The following is a 20,461-nucleotide window of genomic DNA, read 5'->3' as shown; positions in this document are numbered from 1 at the left end:
GCATCAGTGTCTTTCCAGACTGGCAGAGTGACTTGGTGAAGATCGAACAGCTAGTGGGTAACAGAGTTCAATCACAATTCTTGTTGCCTTGCTTTCTTTCTAGTTCTTACTCATGTATTTTTTTTGCATTAAATTCGATTGAGAGGTGTGTGTTTAATTATCTGTACCTAAATTTATCTGCATAAAATTGTTTTCATATTTTATAAATGATGTTTCCACCGCCCCCCCACCCCCTGCCCCCGGATGACTGTGTAACCAAAGCATGCAAAGAATCTCAAGCTGACCGAAGGGACCACAGCCACTTCTCACCTCCTCCTCTCAGTGCTTCCTGGATGTCAGTGCTGGAAGAGCTTTGTTTCCTCTACCGGCTCTGCCAATCCCCCCCCACCCAGCTCCGTCCTGCCAGGAGCCACGGGCCTGCCCTTTGTGCCCTACCCCCCTTCCCCACTCGCAGGCTCTGTTCCCACTTGACTTGCCTCCATCACACCACTGATCCGAGGAAATGCTTCCTCTTCCCTTCTCCAGCCCCCACCTGCCTGAGCAGCTGGCTCAGGTGAGTGGCTGGGTCCTTGTAGAGGGACGTTTGGGAACTGAACCATTCCTTCGTTCCTCGCTGGGAGCCGAGAGAGATGGGTGGGTGTCCTTCAGAGGTCTCCCTCCGCCCCCACAGTCTCTCCTCGGGAACCTGGGTACCAATCCAGGGACCTTTAGAAGAGATGTTTTCATACTATTTTTTAATAGTTGAGAAGGGACTAAATCCTCAATAAGACAATAAGACATGATCTGTATGAACTAGGTAATTCAAAGAGGAATCCCTTTTGAGGAATCCCTTTCTGAGGAAAGGTCACACTCTAGAAGATGCTATGTGATGCAGAAGTTAAACCAAGGATGAAGTTAGCATTTCTGGCTTCGAATCCTAGATCCTCTTCCCAGTGTGGTTCTGAGAGGTGGTTGAGCTGCCCTGTGGTACAGTTTCCTCAACCATATATCACAATTAAATAAAGGGAAAATGCCTACATCATAGGTAATTTGATTGTCTTGAAGATGAAATGAAATAAGCAGATTAAGATGCCAATCATAGTAGCTGTTCACTGGTATCATTAGCTTACATTAGTCAAGTATGATTTACAGACACTTTCCATACATTATATTTTAGCACATCTTAAAATATGCTTTTTTTTTTTTTTTTTAAATTGTCTTTGTTACTGACTCACACCTGCTTCTCTGTGTTTTGCTTGCAGCCCTGGAAAGGAAAATATCCATGAGGCAAAGCAGAGAGGAGCTGATAAAACGAGGGGTCTTGAAGGAAATCTATGATAAAGGTAAGGGGACCACTCCCGGCTCCACGGGCCAGAAAGAAGCCATGCTTGGAATTTCTGTGTGTGTGTTTCCCAGAGTAGGATTTCGTTCTCTGCATTGCTTTGCCAGAGTCTGAACCTGTAAAAGTCCAGACACTTCTGGAGAGATCAGAGAATGGAGCTGACAGCACTGAAGTGATTGGTGTTGTCGCGAAGGTGAACCCTCCCTTTTTCTCAGCTTTGGAATCAAACCACGGGATGCTAAGAAAGGTGATGGGGCCCCAGGAATGGTGTCAGTACGGGGGGTGAGTCTGTTGGTGTCTGGACACACACAGCTGGGGTGAATTTAATTGCTTCGGTTCTTTCAGGCACCAGGGATTCCCAAGACAAATGTTAAAAATCCACAAGCGTCTAGAATATCCTGAAGAGTTTTTTTTGGGCAGTCCATCTCCCAGCAGTAGGAGAATCAAAGTGGAGAAAATGATAAAATATAAATGTACACGTAAGAGATTTCAAATGATAATATTTACAATGATTACAAATGCTCTGTGAATGCGTCCACAAGCGTTCACCAGTGATTTATCACGTGTCTTTGGCTGGTTGAACTACTGCCTTTAGAGACAAAGGTACACAGTGGTTTACATAGCGTATTTACTAGTCATCACCGGCCCCCGCCAACCCTCCTCCTTCCTCTCCACCCTTCCCTTCATCACCCTTCACTTAAAACTTTACGAGAAACGTTGTTTAGTCTCTGTGCTGTGCTTAGTCGCTCAGTCGTGTCTGACTCTTTGCGACTGCATGGACTGATGCCCACCAGGTCCCTCTGTGGGATTTCCTAGGCAAGAATACTGGAGTAGGTTGCTGTTTCCTTCTCCTGGGTATCCTCCCGACCCAGGAATCAAACCTGTATATCCTGCGTTGGCAAGTAGATTCTTTACCTCTGAGCCACCAGGGAGGTCCTTTAGGAGAAATGACAAACTCTTATTCCAGCTTTGTTACGGTCGTCCATACTCTTCAGGTCTTACTGTTTGACGCCAGCGTTGTTTGTTGGGCCAGATTATTAAATCACACACACTCCTTTAAAGATCCACCCTAATCATCAAAGTGATCTTGTAATTCTGACAGTTCACCACATTTTCATAGGTCTTCTGCGTGCTGAGTTTGTGTCCTGACACCAAAAGGCATGTGTGTTTCTAACCTGGGTGTTTTTCTCTGATTCTGCTGTCCTCAGTGAGTTGGTCCTTATTCCTCTGGTACAACTCACCTCATTCACCCCTGTCATGGAGCATCCAGATGGCACTTTTAAAGTATTTTTAGAACACTTTGCCACTCTGAAATGCTGCAAGTCGTAAGGGCTTTGTATGTAATAATAAGATCTCCTAGGCAACAATTAGAGTGAAAAATCTGTGTCAATTTAGAGTGTTCTAAAACTAATGAAATAAAACCCAGTCTATTTTTTAACATATTTTAAAGTTCAATCTTTATTATTAGCTAAATCTAAGGGTTTTTAAAAGTGAATCTGAATTAGTAAAGTTTATTGAATAAAATTAAGTTGTCATGTATCATGAATGTATTGCAAAGGCCTCTGGAATATTTTCGGTCAGGCAAACCAGGAGTTCAAGTCTACCCTATCAACAATTATACCCACAGCCCCAAACACACACATGATCTTCCCGTGTATATTTTACTAAATACACAAAAAATCTGCACCACCACTCACTGGTAGGGTGTGAAGTTGTATTATTTCATGTTTCCTGGATTAGTTGGTGCCTCAGATGGTAAAGAATCTGCCTGCAGTGCAGAAGACCCAGGTTCAATCCCTGGGTCAGGACAATCCCCTGGCATAGGAAATGGCAACCCACTCTAGTATGTTTGCCTGGATAATTCCATGGACAGAGGAGTCTGACAGGCTACCGTCCATGGGGTAGCAAAGAGTTGGACTTGACTGAGTGACTAATTCTTCATTAAGTATCATAGCCTTCTGGCACCTCCTGGGTGAGCCATGCAAGCCTTCTACTTCTGAGCAAGCCATGCCAAGAGACAGTTTCTTTGGCTGATTAGGCTCTCCAGAGAAAAAGAATCCATAACTTTGTCACTTTTATCCTACGTCTTACTTTCTGTTTTTGTTCAGTCGCTCAGTCATGTCCAACTCTTTGCAACCCCATTGGCTGCAGCACTCCAGCCTTCCCTGTCCTTCACTGTCTCCAGGAGTTTGCTCAAACTCATGTCTGAAGAGTCAGTGATGCTATCTAAGCATCTCATCCTCTGTCGCCTTCTTGTTTTGCCCTCAGTCTTTCCCAACATCAGGGTCTTTTCCAATGAGTTGGCTCTTTGCATCAGGTGGCCAAAGTATTGGAGCTTCAGCATCAGTCTTTGCAATGAATATTCAGGGTTGATTTCCTTTAGAATTGATTGGTTTGATCTCCTTGCAGTCCAAGGGACTCTCAAGAGTCTTCTCCAGTAGCACAATTTGAAAACATCAATTCTTCAGTGCACCGCCTTCTTTAAGGTCCCCCAGACCCACCCTTTTGTTGATCTTAACTTTCCCTCTTTCATCTCAAACTCCTTTCTCCACATTCCCTCCCCAGTGAAGATGAGAAGTGTCTGACTACAGGTCTGGTATTCCACAGTCAGCATCCAAGGGCTAATACTGTCAGCAATAGAGCCTGTTCAGTCCAGTTCAGTGATCCTTTCCTCCGTTGTTCCTGCAACCTTTATGTCTCTCCCTGGAAAACTTCAGGAATTCTCTAAAGGAGAGAATACATTTTATTATAGTCTTTATAATTTCCATTATGCTTAATAACTGCTGCTGCTGCTGCTAAGGCGCTTCAGTCATGTCCGACTCTGTGCGACCCCATAGACAGCAGCCCACCAGGCTCCCCCGTCCCTGGGATTCTCCAGGCAAGAACACTGGAGTGGGTTGCCATTCCTTCTCCAGTGCATGAAAGTGAAAAGTGAAAGTGAAGTCGCTCAGTCATGTCTGACTCTCAGCAACCCCATGGACTGCAGCCCACCAGGCTCCTCTGTCCACGGGATTTTCCAGGCAAGAGTACTGGTGTGGGTTGCCATTGCCTTCTCCAGCTTAATAACTGAGTTAGGGTAAATATTGCCTGAGTAACTTCCTGACTTAATCAAGGAAGCGGTAGACCATTAGAGAAGAAAGACCCTGATGCTGGGAAAGATGGAAGGCAGGAGGAGAAGGGGACAACAGAGGATGAGATGGTTGGATGGCATCACTGACTCAAAGGACATGAGTCTGAGTGAACTCCAGGAGTTGGTGATGGACATGGAGGCCTGGCGTGCTGCAGTCCATGGGGTCGCAAAGAGTCAGACACGACTGAGCGACTGAACTGAACTGAGACCGTTAGAGCAAAAGGCCCACTTTATAGAGGAAGAAATGGGGGGTGCATTGAGTCTGGGGGCTGCCAGCCCACACTAGGAGCTGCCCCAGAATTAGGAACTGGGTCGTGTTTGAGGTCATCTCACAGCACGCGTTCACTGGCTGTGGAGAAAAGGACCGGTCTGGCCCCCACCTGTCACCACAACTTCCGGTTTCGTTTTTGTCTTTGCGCTTATCAGTGTCTGCTTTTTTCCTTTCGGTGGTTGACTGGCCTTCCTCACTGGCACATAAACTCCAGGAGAACATGGACCTCGTAGGCTTGCTGCCAGACCTCCCGAGCCTCAGATAGAGAAGCTTGAGACAGGCTTACTCACCAGAATACTTACTGTTTGAACAATGAGAAGGAGAGAAGTAAAATTGCAAAGTAAATTGTATTTACTGTAGATTTTTCTGATAAAAGTGTTGTTTTTCTTTTTTTTTGTCACTGTAGATATTAATCACATGACCTTGTATTCTGTTTCATCAGCTGTAAGGAATGTGAGTCCTGAAATCGTTGCTTGGATTCAGTTCTAGTTCCACTTCCCAAGAGCTGTGCAACTTTAGTCAACTTGCTGAACGTCTCTGGTGCTTCTGTTTCTGTATTTGAAAGTGTGGATGATAATATAATGTGGATGACATGAGATCACATATCTGCAATTAGATTGCCAAAGCTGCCATAACAAAATACCAGAGGCTGGGTGACTTAAACAACAGAAATGCGTTTCCCCGTGGTTTTGGAGGCTGGAAGTCCAGGATCCAGGTGCCAGCAGGGCTGGTTTCTGATGTGCCCGCCTGTCAGCTTGCAGACGGCTGCCGGCTCCCTGTGACCTCACGTGGTCTTTCTTCCGTGCGTGCACAGTCCTGGCGTCTCTTCCTCTTTTCACAAGAAACTCAGTCCTGTTGGACCAGGGCCCACCCTTCGGACCTCATTTAACCTCATTACTTCCTTAAAAGCCTCATCTCCAAATACAGTCCCACTGGGGGTTTGGGCTTCACATGTAAATGTGGACCGTCGGCGGGGACGGAAGCAGTTCCGTCTGTAACAAAGTGCAGAGTGCACTGGCGGCTGTCATTCCATAAATCCTTGAGAAATTTTTAACCTCTATTGGTGGTAATCTCATCGTCATCATCCTTTGTATTTTTTGATACCCTTGACATGCCTTTTCCTAGCTCAGGCCCCCTTCAGTGTTACGAAGGGGCATCGTTGTCCCCTTTCATGTTCAGGAATCTTCAGCCCCCTTCACAACTGTCCTACCATGTGGGTAGCCGAGAACCCAGGCCCTCGATGTCTGATTCATTGCCTTCTCATCCTTCCCCTCTCGTCCTCTTAGCCTCTAAACACGTCGTATGCTTGTCGTCAGCCTTCCCTTTCCTACAGCATCACTCAGCGGCTGTGTCTGAGAGCCTAGGGAGTAGAACAGACAAACTTTGATTGCCACAACCGGAGTGAACAGCAAGGGGCCAAGAGCCTCTTACCCTTTTCCAAGTTGTTCGTTTCAGAGATTAATTTCATAGATTTTCCGCCATCCTTCCTCGTCGCCTGGCTGGTCAGTCCTCATTTGGCACCGCCTCCTGTGTTAGCACCTGAGTCTGGTCATCTGGCAGCAAAGCGCTGTCCACCAGAGATTCAGTCCCCGACGGCTGCCCAGTGGTTTGAAGTGACTGCCAGCACGTCTGCCAGGGCCGGCCTGGGTTCACGCTGCAGTTACACTGTTTTGGATATGATATTGCTAATGCGGAAAGCAGTTTGTCTTTAGTAGGTGAGCTTTTCTCTTCCAGCTCTTTGTTACTGATTTTGCTTAATAACGCCTTACTTGTCTATAGAAAGTGTAAAGATAAACTGAGAAGTGCACCTGTTTGGGCAGAGGGAACTCAGAATTACTGAGGTTTTGTTATGGCTTCCCTGGTGGCTCAGATGGTTAAGAATCCGCCTGCAATGCAGGAGACCCAGGTCTATCCCTGGATCAGGAAGATCTCCTGGAAAAGGGAATAGCAATCCAGGCCAGTATTCTTGCCTGGAGAATTCCATGGATAGAGGAGCCTAGCAGGGGGTCCATGGGGTTGCAAAGAATTGAACACAACTGAGCAACTAACACTTTGGATTATTCTGACAGTTCTCCTAGAAATTCCTTATCTTATTCTTGGTTGGTTTAGTCGCTAAATCGTGTCTGACTACTGCGACCCCATGGACTGCAGCCCACCAGGCTCCTCTGTCCATAGGATTTTCCAGGCAAGAATACTGAAGTATTCTTTTTATACTGCATATATAATACTGGAGTATATTTTTCTTAGCAGGTTAAAATCCCAAGTAAAAATAAATAAAGTAAATGTCGCTCAGTCATGTCCGACTCTTTGTGACCCCATGGACTGTAGCCCACCAGGTTCCTCCATCCATGGGATTTTCCAGGCAAGAATACTGGAGTGGGGTGCCATTTCCTTCTCCAGGGGATCTTCCCAACCCAGGGATTGAACCCAGGTCTCCCGCGTTGTAGGCAGATGCTTTCCCGTCTGAGCCACTGGGAAGTCTAAAATTCCAAACTGGTCACTAACTTTAAGTCAGGCAAAATGCGAGCTTGGATTGAAGAGCAGAGATTGCCTCAGTATCTGTAGAAACTAGCTCAGGAATCCTTCATTTAATGGAATGCAGGTGTGACGAGCAGGAGCCACTGGATGGCTCATATTTTTTATTGGTTTCCCTATTGAATCATGGAAGTATAGAGTTCAGAAGCAAGTTCAGATAAAACTTTAAAAATCAAAAAAGTGTTTGATCTCTGGATTTATCAAGGCCATATAAAAAATGCGCAAACTTTGAAAACTATGAAGAAAATTTTAAACTGTTTAATCATGATGGAGTAGGAACATAAAATGTTACATGCTTTTTCCTCCATTTCCCACATTTCTCACAATATGGATATAGCAATTTCGTGAAAAGCACAATGTAACCATTGCAGTGAACCATCATCAATCTGAGGAATAAAAATGTGAAACCAACTAATGATGGAGAATAGCCTGTCATTTTGTAGACAGCTTATTTTTAACTATTCACCAATTTCGTAATCTATTTTTTTTTTTGAATGAGAACTTAAGGGTTCTCCTAGACTCCTAGAACGTTCATTCATTCAGAAAATTGGTACTGACTCCCCACCCTGAGCCAGGTGGTCAGGTATCAAGCTATAGTGATAACCAAAAGAGTAAAACCCTCACCTTCTCAGTTTACACTCTTCCAAAGGCGTCAGGAAATAATTAAATAAGCATATGATAAAGACTCTGATGCTGGGAGGGATTGGGGGCAGGAGGAGAAGGGGATGACAGAGGATGAGATGGCTGGATGGCATCACCGACTTGATGGATGTGAGTCTGGGTGAACTCCAGGAGTTGGCGATGGACAGGGAGGTCTGGTGTGTTGTGATTCATGGGGTCGCAAAGAGTCGGACACGACTGAGCAACTGAACTGAACTGATGATATACTGTCAACGAGTGATGAATGCTATGAAGGCAAACAAAGCAGTAGTGTAAGGAGATAAACTCAGGGCGGGGCATGATTTTATATAAACGCAATCATGGAGGCCCTCTGGAGGAGGTGATGTTTTACACAGAGACCTAAATGCCGTGAAACAGGAGCATTGGTCCTACTACTAACTCTAAACAACGTGTAAACGAATTCTTGAGCCCTTAAGTTGTCTTGGTATGTACAGTAAAGCCTCTGGGCTGCATTTGCTTCTCTCTGTAAATCCAAACATGTCACCCCCTACTCAGAGAAGTTCCAGGTTTCTCTAGCAGCCTCCAAAACCCTCTGTGATCTGCCCTCCAGCCCCTAAGTTTGCTTCAGTTCCTGGGGTACCTCCTTATAACTTCCTCTTGTGACATCTCACCTGCTTCCAGCCCCTGACATTGGCATTGGCTGCACTGTCTTCCCAGCATTCTCTTCCCCGAGACATCCATCCACGTGGTTCACTGCTCTTTTAATTCTTGGCTCAGATGCCACCTTCTCAACAAACCTTCCTTGGAAGCTCTGGATTTTAAATTGTCACCTCCTCCCATAGGTCCATAGTCCCCTGACCCTGCACCACTGTGTTCTTTCTTTCTCTCTTTTTTCCCTTCTGTCTATTATCGCCTGCAGTCTATAAATTACATATATATTGTGTTAGCCTTTTCCTCATCGGTCTCTCCACACTGGAATGTGAGCTCCACCAGGCAGGACAGGATCTCTGTCTGATTTGTTCATGGACCTTATAGGCATCCTGCTGCCCGCAGCAGTGCTGGGACATAGTCGATGCTCGGTACATGTTTACTGAAAAGAACAACAAATGCCAGCTTGATGTAACTTAGTCTGTTCACCTGTGTGGGCAAAATCCAGAGCCCTAGAGCTCTAATCCCCCTTGTTATTCATTGGAAGGACTGATGTTGAAGCTGAAACTCCAATACCTTGGCCACCTGATGCGAAGAACTGACTCATTTGAAAAGACCCTGATGCTGGGAAAGATGGAAGGAGGGAGGAGAAGGGGACGACAGAGAATGAGATGGTTGGATGGTATCACTGACTCGGTGGACATGAGTTTGAGTAACCTCCAGGAGTTGGTGACGGACAGGGAGCCCTGGAGTACTGCAGTCCATGGGGTTGCAAAGAGTTGGACACGACTGAACTGAACTGATGATACATGAAACTTTTTTGCCAATTATTTAAATAGGAAACACCATCTTGGGTGTATATTCATGTATAGAAAGAAAGAGTTAGTCTCTCAGTCGTGTCTGATTATCTGATTCTTTGTGACTGTGGGATTCTCTAGGCAAGAATACTGGTTTGGGTTGCCATGTCCTCCTCCAGGGGATCTTCCCGACCCAGGGATCCAACTGAAGTCTCCTGCGTTGCAGGCTGATTCTTTATCATCTGAGCTACCAAGGATGCTCCTATATTCATGTATATGGATGCCAAACACTCCTCATACAAATAGTGCCTTCTAAATGTTACGGAGAAGAATATCCTGAAAACAGTGAGCTGTTTGGCCATTAGTAAAATAGCACTGATTTTTCTCAGACTTAGCAAGGATCTTGTGAGGTCAGCTGGCCTGGCCTCTGTTGTTTTTCTAATGTGGAAATGAAGCAGCTGTGGCCCAGTGAGGTTACAGCCTTGCCTAAGGGCTCACAGCCAGTGAATGTAGACTCTGAAAAACTCTACTAAGACCTTCTGTCCTTCGTGTGGAATTTATGTTGTTGTTATTTAGTCACTAAGTCATGTCCAACTCTTTGCAACCCAATGGACTACAGCCCACCAGGCTTCTCTGTCTCTGGGATTTCCCAAGCAAGAATTCTGGAGTGGATCACCATTTCCTTCTCCAGGTGACCTTCCCAACCCCAGAGATCGAACCTGCATCTCCTGCATTGGCAGGCGGATTCTTTACCACTGAGCCTCTTGGGAAGCACTTGGAATTTATAGGAACACACAGAAAACTTTGTAATATATTACCTATTGGTTATCAGAGGATACTGATAAATACTGCTCCTAGTGGTTATTGCAGGTGATCTCTACAAATAAGCATGATGCTGTATATAAAGAACATCAGGATAACAGTGGCAAACGTTCTGTATTTTTCAACACTGGGTTTTGCGATGAAACCTCAGTTCTATCACAGTCCTGTCACGTGCTTCGTAATGGGTGAGTGTGTTTCACTCACTCAATCAGTGAGTTTGTATCACTGATCAGGAGGGGAGAAGAGGGAAAGAAGACCCTCTCTCTCCACGAAATGGATGCATATATTACATGCATCCAATCCCCAAACAGGAGCAGGGAGCTGGGATGTGCGGCTGTGTGCAGGGATGGAGTTGAGGCCGATGCAGTCAGTCCCTGGTCACTAGGTGACCGCTCGCTACAGTCACACCAAGACTTGGGGGAGGAGATACATAATCCCACCAGCACAGAAAGAAGGTTGGGACGCGGTGTAGGGGGAGTAGCGACCATGTGCCGATGAGAGTCTTCCCTTTCCCCTGTGTGCTGGGAATTAGTGATAACATTTCACGGCAAATAATAAAGTGCATTGAGGTGCTTTTTTTCCCCTTCATCGAGTTGGAGCAACATTTTGGAAGGTGTTATTTTTAATTATCAACACAAACAGAACCTCCTTGAAATGGATGACTCTTTTATGCGGAGTCTATATTTTTCCCTCAACTCTCAGGCATTCATGACAAAAAAGCCTGGTATTTAAATGAAAAGGTCGTCGTCTTTTAAAAATAAAAATAACAATTCTCTCCTGTATCAGAGGAGACGGATTCATCGGCTTGCGCCTCTTAAGCCTCGTTGTCTATCTGGCGTCCCAGGCGCATAGACTTACAAAGCCGTGAGGTTTACGGGAAGCAGTGCTTTTCACAGCCTTTCCGAGGCACTGGTATTTTGTCACATTTTTAGCTGTTTCTGATGTCTCACCTAGAAACGGCATCTTCTGGAAGCTGTGATTTGGAGTAACAGTGTGAAAGTGAAAAGGATGTTTACTTTGGTCTCAGTGACGTAAAATCATTTATGTAGCACCTTGGCACCTAATGCAGTGGGTAGCCCCAGTGGGGTAAATGGAAAGCAGATTAAATGGTAAAGAATGAAGAGAAATTGTGCTCTAGATTCTCCTTCAGGTATCACTGTTCTTTCGGGAAATCACTATCCCAAGTGAAAAAAAATTAATAAAGTAGTTTTTATTATAGCTGTGAGCAGACGTTCCCCAGCAAGTGGATTCATCTCTTGTGTGTTTGTTGAATGAATGCTTGTTATGTTGAAGGCATCATTCTGGGCATCATGAATACCAGGAGGGGCAAGTGAGCTCCCCTAACTAATAGAACTTATAGTCCCAGAATGAGTTCAGGTGCTTGATGGATGCGACGAGGAAAGTACAAGATGTTTCGGGGGTGGGGTGTCTTGGACGCGTTATCCAGGCCTGGAGACTCAGGGATAGCATCTTGGAAGACATGATGTCTTCGAGGAAACCTGAAGGATGGTGAGGATTGTCATGGAGAAAGTGGGATGGGTTGGGGGAATGTTCTAAGTAGAGGGACCCACACATGGGGAGGCACAGGTTGGGGATAATGCAAGAGAGAGCATGTCTGTATGATCAGGGGAGTCAGGGCAGAGCTTACAGGCAGGAAAATGATGTTAGCTGTTTGTTCTTTGTCCTGAGAGCAGTGAGGAGTTCTGGACGGGTTTTCTGCATGATCGGATATGCAGCCTCATCATTGTGCCTATGGGGGAGAAGGACTTGGAGGGAGACCAAGGCATGAGTCAGAGAGTCCAGCTAGTGGACTGTCTCTGGGATTTAGATGATGTGATGGCAGGTGGGCAGGAATGAGGGTGGTAGGAATGGCAGAGAGGGGAGGAGAGGCTGGAGAATTACAGGAGATGGAGTCAGGAGGGCTCGTGACCACTTAGGTTTGGGCAGTAAAGGCGAGGGTGAAGGCGCGGCCAACATTCAGCACTCTGGCTTGGAGGCTTGGTGGACAGGGATGAAGGGCAGGTGCCTGTCTGCTAAGCTGGGAGCGGAAGAGAAGCAAGTATAGAGAAGGGAATATCACGATGGTTTGACCACACTGAGTGTGAGATATCCAGATGTCTAAGCAGAGTGCTCACTGTACAGATTTGAAACTCAAGAGGGAGAGCTGGGTTGGAGATGGCAGGTTTGGAATTGTCCGTGGATACATGGTCATGAAGACATGTGGATTGATGGTATTTCTCCGAGAAGATGTAGCATGAGAAAGTAAGTGCCCCTGATAGAAAACCCCTCGGTACTCCAGCACTGAGTGATCTGGAAGTTAAAACAAAATGACCTGGGAATAAGAAAGTACTTAAGAACTAAAAAGTGGACAGGAAAATGGGAAGTAAGCCAGAAATGTGTAGCATTATGGCAGCCAAGAGACAGTGGTTCAGATCAGGGAGAAAAATGATTCCAAAGTATCGATTACAGACACATCACATAAGGTGTGTCCTTTTGATTATTTTTATGCTATTAATTGTAGGCTCTTTAGCTCCCTGTGAAGCCAGTGTGCAGTCATCAGGGTGTAAGTTAACATGGCTCTTAAGAACGAATGGTTCTTAAACCATAAGTTTCTTAAGGTTTCAGAAAACAAAAAACTCAATTCAAGGAGGCTAAACTAGTAAGAAAATTTAGGCCAAATATCTTCCTGTGTTTTATCCTCTAAACTATCCCACATGCCTTTTGAGCAGTGCTTGGCATTTGTCAGTGCTCATTGACTATTTATTGCATAAATGAGTGAGTGAGTGAATGAATGAATTCCACATCATAAAATCCAGTGGTGGGGCAGCACCAGGACTGGTTAGTTCAGTAGCTCAATATCCTGGCAAAAAGAAGCCATCCTCAGGCTCTCACCCCTCATGGTAACAAGGTGGCTGCAGGAAGTCCAGCATTACATGCAGACACAACGTCCAGAGGGGAGAGGCAAGCCTGTTTCCCTTCTTGGTGTTGCTTTCTAAGAGCAAGAAAACCTTGCCCCAGAGGTTCTTCAGAATTCCTCTCGTTTCTCATTGACCAGAATTCTTAAGAGATAACTACTTACCTTTTCCCCTAATTTTGACAGATGTTTCCAGCTCCTACCTAGTATACGTTATCCTTGGAAGACCCACCACAATACCGCCCTTCCAACTGCCTATCTCAGACCCCACCAATGAAGCCAGGGCAGGGCACGGTACCCTGGGCATGACAAGCATCCCTGCCCACTTCTGATGCCTGATCATGCCACAGCCACTGACCTGCACTGACGTTTGTAATGAGGAGACAAGTCAAACTCTGGAAGGTAACAGCTAATAGAAGGGATGCTAGTCACTCTTAGAAAAGCTTTCCTGACTTCATACGTTTGCCTAAGACTCATGTAGAGTTAGGCAAGTCGGTGGGGCACTGAAGCCTTAAGTGAAAGTGTTAGTCGCTCAGTCGTGTCTGACTGTTTGCCACCCCATGGACTGTAGCCCACCAGGAAATTCATGGAATTCTCCAGGCAACAGTACTGGGAGTGGGCAGCCGTTCCCTTCTCTAGGGAATCTTCCCGACCCAGGGATCAAACCTGGGTCTCCTGAATTGCAGGTGTATTGAAGCCTTAGTTCAGTTCAATTCATTCGCTCAGTCGTGTCCGACTCTTTGAGACCCCATGAATCGCAGCACACCAGGCCTCCCTGTCCATCACCAACTCCCGGAGTTCACTCAGACTCACGTCCATCGAGTCAGTGATGCCATCCAGCCATCTCATCCTCTGTCATCCCCTTCTCCTCCTGCCCCCTATCCCTCCCAGCATCAGAGTCTTTTCCAATGAGTCAACTCTTCGCATGAGGTGGCCAAAGTACTGGAGTTTCAGCTTTAGCATCAGTCCTTCCAAAGAACACCCAGGATTGATCTCCTCTAGAATGGACTGGTTGGATCTCCTTGCATCCAAGGAACTCTCAAGAGTCTTTTCCAACCCCACAGTTCAAAAGCATCAATTCTTCGGCACTCAGCTGTCTTCACAGTCCAACTCTCACATCCATACACGAATAATGGAAAAACCACAGCCTTGACTAGACGGACCTTTGTTGGCAAAGTAATGTCTCTGCTTTTGAATATGCTATCTAGGTTAGTTATACCTTTCCTTCCAAGGAGTAAGCGTCTTTTAATTTTATGGCTGCAGTCACCATCTGCAGTGATTTTGGAGCCCAAAAAGATAAAGTCTGACACTGTTTCCCCATCTATTTCCCATGAAGTGATGGGACCAGATGCCATGATCTTCATTTTCTGAATATTGAGCTTTAAGCCAACTTTTTCACTTTCCTCTTTTACTTTCATCAAGAGGCTCTTTAGTTCTTCGTCACTTTCTGCCATAAGGGTGCTATCATCTGCATTTCTGAGGTTATTGATATTTCTCCCGGCAATCTTGACTCCAGCTTGTGCTTCTTCCAGGCCAGCGTTTCTCATGATGTACTCTGCATGTAAGTTAAATAAGCAGGATGACAATATACAGCCTTTACATACTCCTTTAGTCCCACACAGATATCTGTAAAACAACCACATTCTCCTCGAAGCCCTAAGCGCTGGTCCTAGCTCCCTTGTCTTCTGTCTGTAGAAGGTACAGGGCAGCTTCTTAGCTCCCTGGACTCTGGTTTCTGCTTGAATGAACCCCCAGGATCCTAGTTGGCTCCAACCAGCAAAGCCATGCTTGCCTTCCATCCTCTCTTATCGCTCCCAGCCTCCAGCCTGCTTGCTTGAAGACAGTCTGTTACCAAGCAGCTGGTCCTCCTGGAGGCTCTGGGAACACCCCTGGATGCGTACTCTTCAACTCCATTCTGCCCTTGCTTGTCCTTCCAGAGGGTTGCTGGAAGATCAGGGGACATGATCCAGTTTGGGCTTTACGGCCTTTTCTGCCCAGAGAAAGCGCTCAGTAAATGTCAGCAAGGGTCTCCACCAGACATGTGACCTGGACTTCTCCTCTGCTGTTCTTTGATGCCTGTCTTTCTTTCCCGGTTCCCCTTCACCCAAGTCTAGACTCTCTGCTTCCACCCAGAAGAGCTGAGATTCTGTCAGGAGGCTTTAGGACTCCTCCACAGGCCATGCACACTTCTGGAGCTGTGTCTTGCTGCTCTCTGGGTCCCACCATCCACATGTGCCCCAGAGACATCTTTCTTCCCTGTGCCTCCTCCTTCCTACCACTGCAGCTTCTTTAAAGCAAATATCCACTGAACTGGCCATTTGTTGTGATATGGACCAGGTTAGCAAAGCCGTCTGAATCTCCCAGTTCCAGTAATGGGTTCATTTTTGCATATTCATTAGGCTTCCCTGGTGGCTCAGACGGTAAAGCATCTGCCTACAATGCGGGAGACCAGGGTTCGATCCCTGGGTCGGGAAGATCCTCTGGAGAAGGAAATGGCAACCCACTCCAGTACTCTTGCCTGGAAAATCCCATGGACGGAGGAGCCTGGTAGGCTACAGTCTGTGGGGTTGCAAAGAGTCGGACACGACTGAGCGACTTCACTTCACTAGGCCCATTATTGTGAGTTTTAAGTCTATTTTGAGCGGGGCTGTCCAGTAGAATTTTCAGCAATAACAGGAATGTTCCGTCATCTTTGCCAGCCAGCATCGCAGCCATCAGCCACGTGTGGTTATCGAGCACCTCCGATGTGGTTAGGCTGACCGAGGAACTGCGTTTTAGGTTTTATTTAGTTTTAACTAACTTAAACCATAACCGTATGTTGGAGAGCAGCTCAGCTAGAGAAACAGAACTGCTTAAATTTTGCAATGACAAGTCCCTATGACTTTCCTTCTCCTACTCTAGCCATTAAAGATTTTTTAAAAAAATCTTGGATTCGCTATTAACTGTGAAGGGCCCACCGCACAGCGATATATGATTCTGTGAGAGTTCCACTCTTGTGTAATAGCATAGGAGAGAAACTGTGTCATCCCATTCATTTTATATTCGGTCTCTGCCCCAGTTGCATTTTTGATATCAGAATGCCTAGGAATAGCAAGATGGTAAATCCTCTTTCTGCTGCAAACCTTGGAGTCAAGAGTCATTATCTGGAAATAGTGGTCAGAGCCATCATACCTCATCAGGATAGATGATGTAAAGAACTGATGGGCTCGGGTATAAAGACTGCTGAGGAGGCATAACTGTACCCAGGCAGATGAAAGAAACACCTCTGGGAGACAGACACCACGGTTTGATACGAGGAGGTGTTTGCAATGAGGAAGCCACCAAGAAGCCATGTGAGCTGTGGTTTGCTGACTGTGTGGTCCAGTAAAAGGCAGAAAACGCTGATAAATCCATCAGGGAACAACTACCGGGAAGTGCAACTGAAACAAGCTACGCACTTGTTTTAGTCAACGCCACTTTTGTGGTAGGAAGTCACTGCAACTCACACACTTCAGGGTTTTCGGCAAAGTCCTCTGTACAAGACAGGAAATATTAGCATCAAAATAGGATATTAAATCCAGAACAATAGCAGCTATTTTTTAAAAAGTAAGGTGATTCTCCAAGCACGAAAACATGTACCATTCCATTCTGTGTTTAAAGTCACCCAGTCTCAGTATCACGGAATCAGTTACATTCTGAGATTGAAATCCATCTTGCGTAGGTTTCAAGCTATTAGCGTCAAAAGGATTCTGTGAGTTACCGAGATGCCTGTGTCAGACGCAAAGAAACCTCATACCTCTTGCACATTTGTTCTTCCGTATAAACTAGTCTGAATGATCCAAAGACTTCTGGCCTCGAATAGACACGAAAGATAAACTAGAAGAATCTCTGAGGTGTGGATTCCGAAAGTACAGGTTTAGTGATCCTACAAAGTCCTGCGATGTCTGCTCACAATTCTGGTGGCATATAGATACTTTTAGACACACGATCACACTCTGACAATGACTTTTCTTCATTGGAAAAGAAAATGTACCAGACGTGAGAGAGACACACACACACTGTGTTTTAGTTTTTGTGAATAAGACTCTCAGTTTGTCTTTTTCAAAGCCCAAGATTCAAAAACATTAAGTATTGTTAGTAAATCTCCAGAGTTAATAGAAATGTATTGCTTTCAATATATGTTTAAAATTCTACACGATGATATCTGTAGCACCATTTAGTTTAATGACTTCAACTCCTTGAATTCAAGCAAACTCCAATGACTATGGAGCCATTTCCAGCTTAGATTGAGAGCTTTTCATCTTTCAGTGAAATCCTTAGAGCTGCGGTTGATGGCACATCACTTGGCTGACAATGAGAGCAGCCAGTGGCTTTGAGGACAGTGATTTAGAAGATTACTGGGATTAACAGAAGCTTTTCAAAGCTGTCTATATTGTGGAAATGACACCTATGTGTGTTACTAAACAGTGGCAAGGCAATGGCAACCAACTCCACTACTCTTGCCTGGAAAATCCCATGGGTGGAGGAGCCTGGTGGGCTGCAGTCCATGGGGTCGAGAAGAGTCAGACACGACTGAACGACTTCACTTTCACTTTTCACCGTCATGCATTGGAGAAGGAAATGGCAACCCACTCCGTTGTTCCTGCCTGGAGAATCCCAGGGATGGGGGAGCCTGGTGAGCTGCCATCTATGGGGTCACACAGAGTTGGACACAACTGAAGGGACTTAGCAGCAGTGCCCCCTTAGTGGATGAACTTTTTTTCTACTCTAATGGAAAAAGTGTATCAACGTCAAGAAAGAAAAAATAAAAAGACATCAGATGAAGTCCGTGTTTCATAGCTCCCCATCACCAGTGACACTTGTTGGTCACTTCGGCTCTATGGGGTCCCCATCAGCCACTCAGCAGAGATGCCCTTTTTGGTCAAAGGACATGTATTGAAAGCTACAGCAGCAGCTGTGTCTCAAAGGGAAAAAACAATTAGCAAATACTTGCAGTAGAGCTCTTCTTCCATGTCTTCACAAAGATGATTATTTGCTGTAACATAGGTGGCTGCACTTTTTGCTCTAATTATAGCTGTTGGCGATTGCCAGTAAATTCAAACGCGTTTGAATTTTCATAGGTCTGCATGTGTGAATTCTACACATTGCGTTACCGACGGGGATGCAGCGTAGCTAACACTTCCTAATGTTTTGAGTCTAAAATTCTCACAGGGTGCTTCACATACATAATCATTTTTCCTTCTACTGGAAGCATCAATGTAACCGTGATTTCGTGACATTCATTGTTCTCCTCTTCTGCACGTCTTTTATTCAGAATTTGCATCCTAGCAGTGCAGTAACTGTGGAGAAGGGGTAAAAAGTTGGGCTCAGAGAAAATAGCTATTCAAGAAACCTGAGGAGTAAGGAGGGGGTTTTCCCTTGCCAACAAAAATTATTAGGTTTTCATGTAACTGAACAAGGCAGCATGCCAGTGTTTGTTATTTTTTTTGTACATGTAAGCATCTCCATTGGAAAAAAAAAAAATTAATGACCATTAAGCTCTACTCATGGAGAAGGCAATGGCAACCCAGTCCAGTACTCTTGCTTGGAAAATCCCATGGACCGAGAAGCCTGGTGGGCTGCAGTCCATGGGGTCGCTAAGAGTCAGACACAACTGAGCGACTTCCCTTTCACTTTTCACTTTCATGCATTGGAGAAGGAAATGGCAACCCACTCCAGTGTTCTTGCCTGGAGAATCCCGGGGATGGGGGAGCCTGGTGGGCTGCCGTCTATGGGGTCGTACAGGGTCGGATATGACTGGAGCGACTTAGCAGCAGCAGCAAGCTCTACTCATATCTTGCCAAGCTCACTTTAGAACTTTGCAGCGTGCCTGCATATTTCCTCTTGAGGGCATTGTAATCAACCCGTGCCTCTCATTCTCCGTTCCTGGTTTTGCACTTGACATTGTTTCAAGCACACGGTTAGGGGTCAGCGTCACCCACAGGGTCATTTCACTTGCATTTCTTTCGTTCCCAGCCAGACTGTGCATTTCACGAGGGGCACCTGGAACTGATTGTTATTTATTTGTACAAATACTCCGCATACTTGGAATAGCCATTCTTTTATAGTTATGTTTGGTTCATATTTCCCCATCATGCTGGTTTTTCTCCCTTATACTGGTTGTACAGTGTTTTATTTTGCAAATTAAAAACCTAAAAGTTCGCTCAGAGACTACTATCAACAATTATATGCCAATAAATGGACAAATTCTTAGAAAAGTACAACTTTCCAAAACTCGACCAGGAAGAAATAGAAAATCTTAACAGACCCATCACAAGCACAGAAATTAAAACTGTAATCAAAAATCTTCCAGCAAACAAAAGCCCAGGTCCAGATGGCTTCACAGCTGAATTCTACCAAAAATTTAGAGAAGAGCTAACACCTATCCTGCTCAAACTTGTCCAGAAAATTGCAGAGGAAGGTAAACTTCCAAACTCATTCTATGAGGCCACCATCACCCTAATACCAAAACCTGACAAAGATCCCACAAAAAAAGAAAACTACAGGCCAATATCACTGATGAACATAGATGCAAAAATCCTTAACAAAATTCTAGCAATCAGAACCCAACAACACATTAAAAAGATCATACACCATGACCAAGTGGGCTTTATCCCAGGGATGCAAGGATTCTTCAATATCCGCAAATCAGTCAATGTAATACACCACATTAACAAATTGAAAAATAAAAACCATATGATTATCTCAATAGATGCAGAGAAAGCCTTTGACAAAATTCAACATCCATTTATGATAAAAACTCTCCAGAAAGCAGGAATAGAAGGAACATACCTCAACATAATAAAGGCTATATATGACAAACCCACAGCAAACATTATCCTCAATGGTGAAAAATTGAAAGCATTTCCTCTAAAGTCAGGAACAAGACAAGGGTGCCCACTTTCACCATTACTATTCAACATAGTTTTGGAAGTTTTGGCCACAGCAGTCAGAGCAGAAAAAGAAATAAAAGGAATCTAAATTGGAAAAGAAGAAGTAAAACTCTCACTATTTGCAGATGACATGATCCTCTACATAGAAAACCCTAAAGACTCCACCAAAAAATTACTAGAACTAATCAATGACTATAGTAAAGTTGCAGGATATAAAATCAACACACAGAAATCCCTTGCATTCCTATACACTAATAATGAGAAAACAGAAAGAGAAATTAAGGAAACAATTCCATTCACCATTGCAACAGAAAGAATAAAACACTTAGGAATATATCTACCTAAAGAAACTAAAGACCTATATATAGAAAACTATAAAACACCAGTGAAAGAAATCAAAGAGGACACTAATAGATGGAGAAATATACCATGTTCATGGATTGGAAGAATCAATATAGTGAAAATGAGTATACTACCCAAAGCAATTTATA

General features: G+C 44.9%; 1 protein-coding gene across 8 annotated transcripts in view; it reads left to right on the top strand.

The window, feature by feature from the left end:
* Positions 1-20,461, top strand: part of PHACTR1 (phosphatase and actin regulator 1) — a 521,847-nt gene that overhangs the window by 420,591 nt on the left and 80,795 nt on the right. For all 8 annotated transcript variants that reach the window (XM_070778380.1, XM_070778378.1, XM_019986131.2 and 5 more), the window contains one exon: positions 1,242-1,322. In XM_070778380.1, coding sequence (XP_070634481.1) covers positions 1,242-1,322 — 81 coding nt within the window. The remainder of the gene's footprint in view (positions 1-1,241; positions 1,323-20,461) is intronic.

The sequence above is a fragment of the Bos indicus genome, chromosome 23 (assembly GCF_029378745.1).
Source record: "Bos indicus isolate NIAB-ARS_2022 breed Sahiwal x Tharparkar chromosome 23, NIAB-ARS_B.indTharparkar_mat_pri_1.0, whole genome shotgun sequence".
NCBI lineage: Eukaryota > Metazoa > Chordata > Mammalia > Artiodactyla > Bovidae > Bos > Bos indicus.
This window is presented reverse-complemented; position numbering and strand designations above follow the sequence as displayed.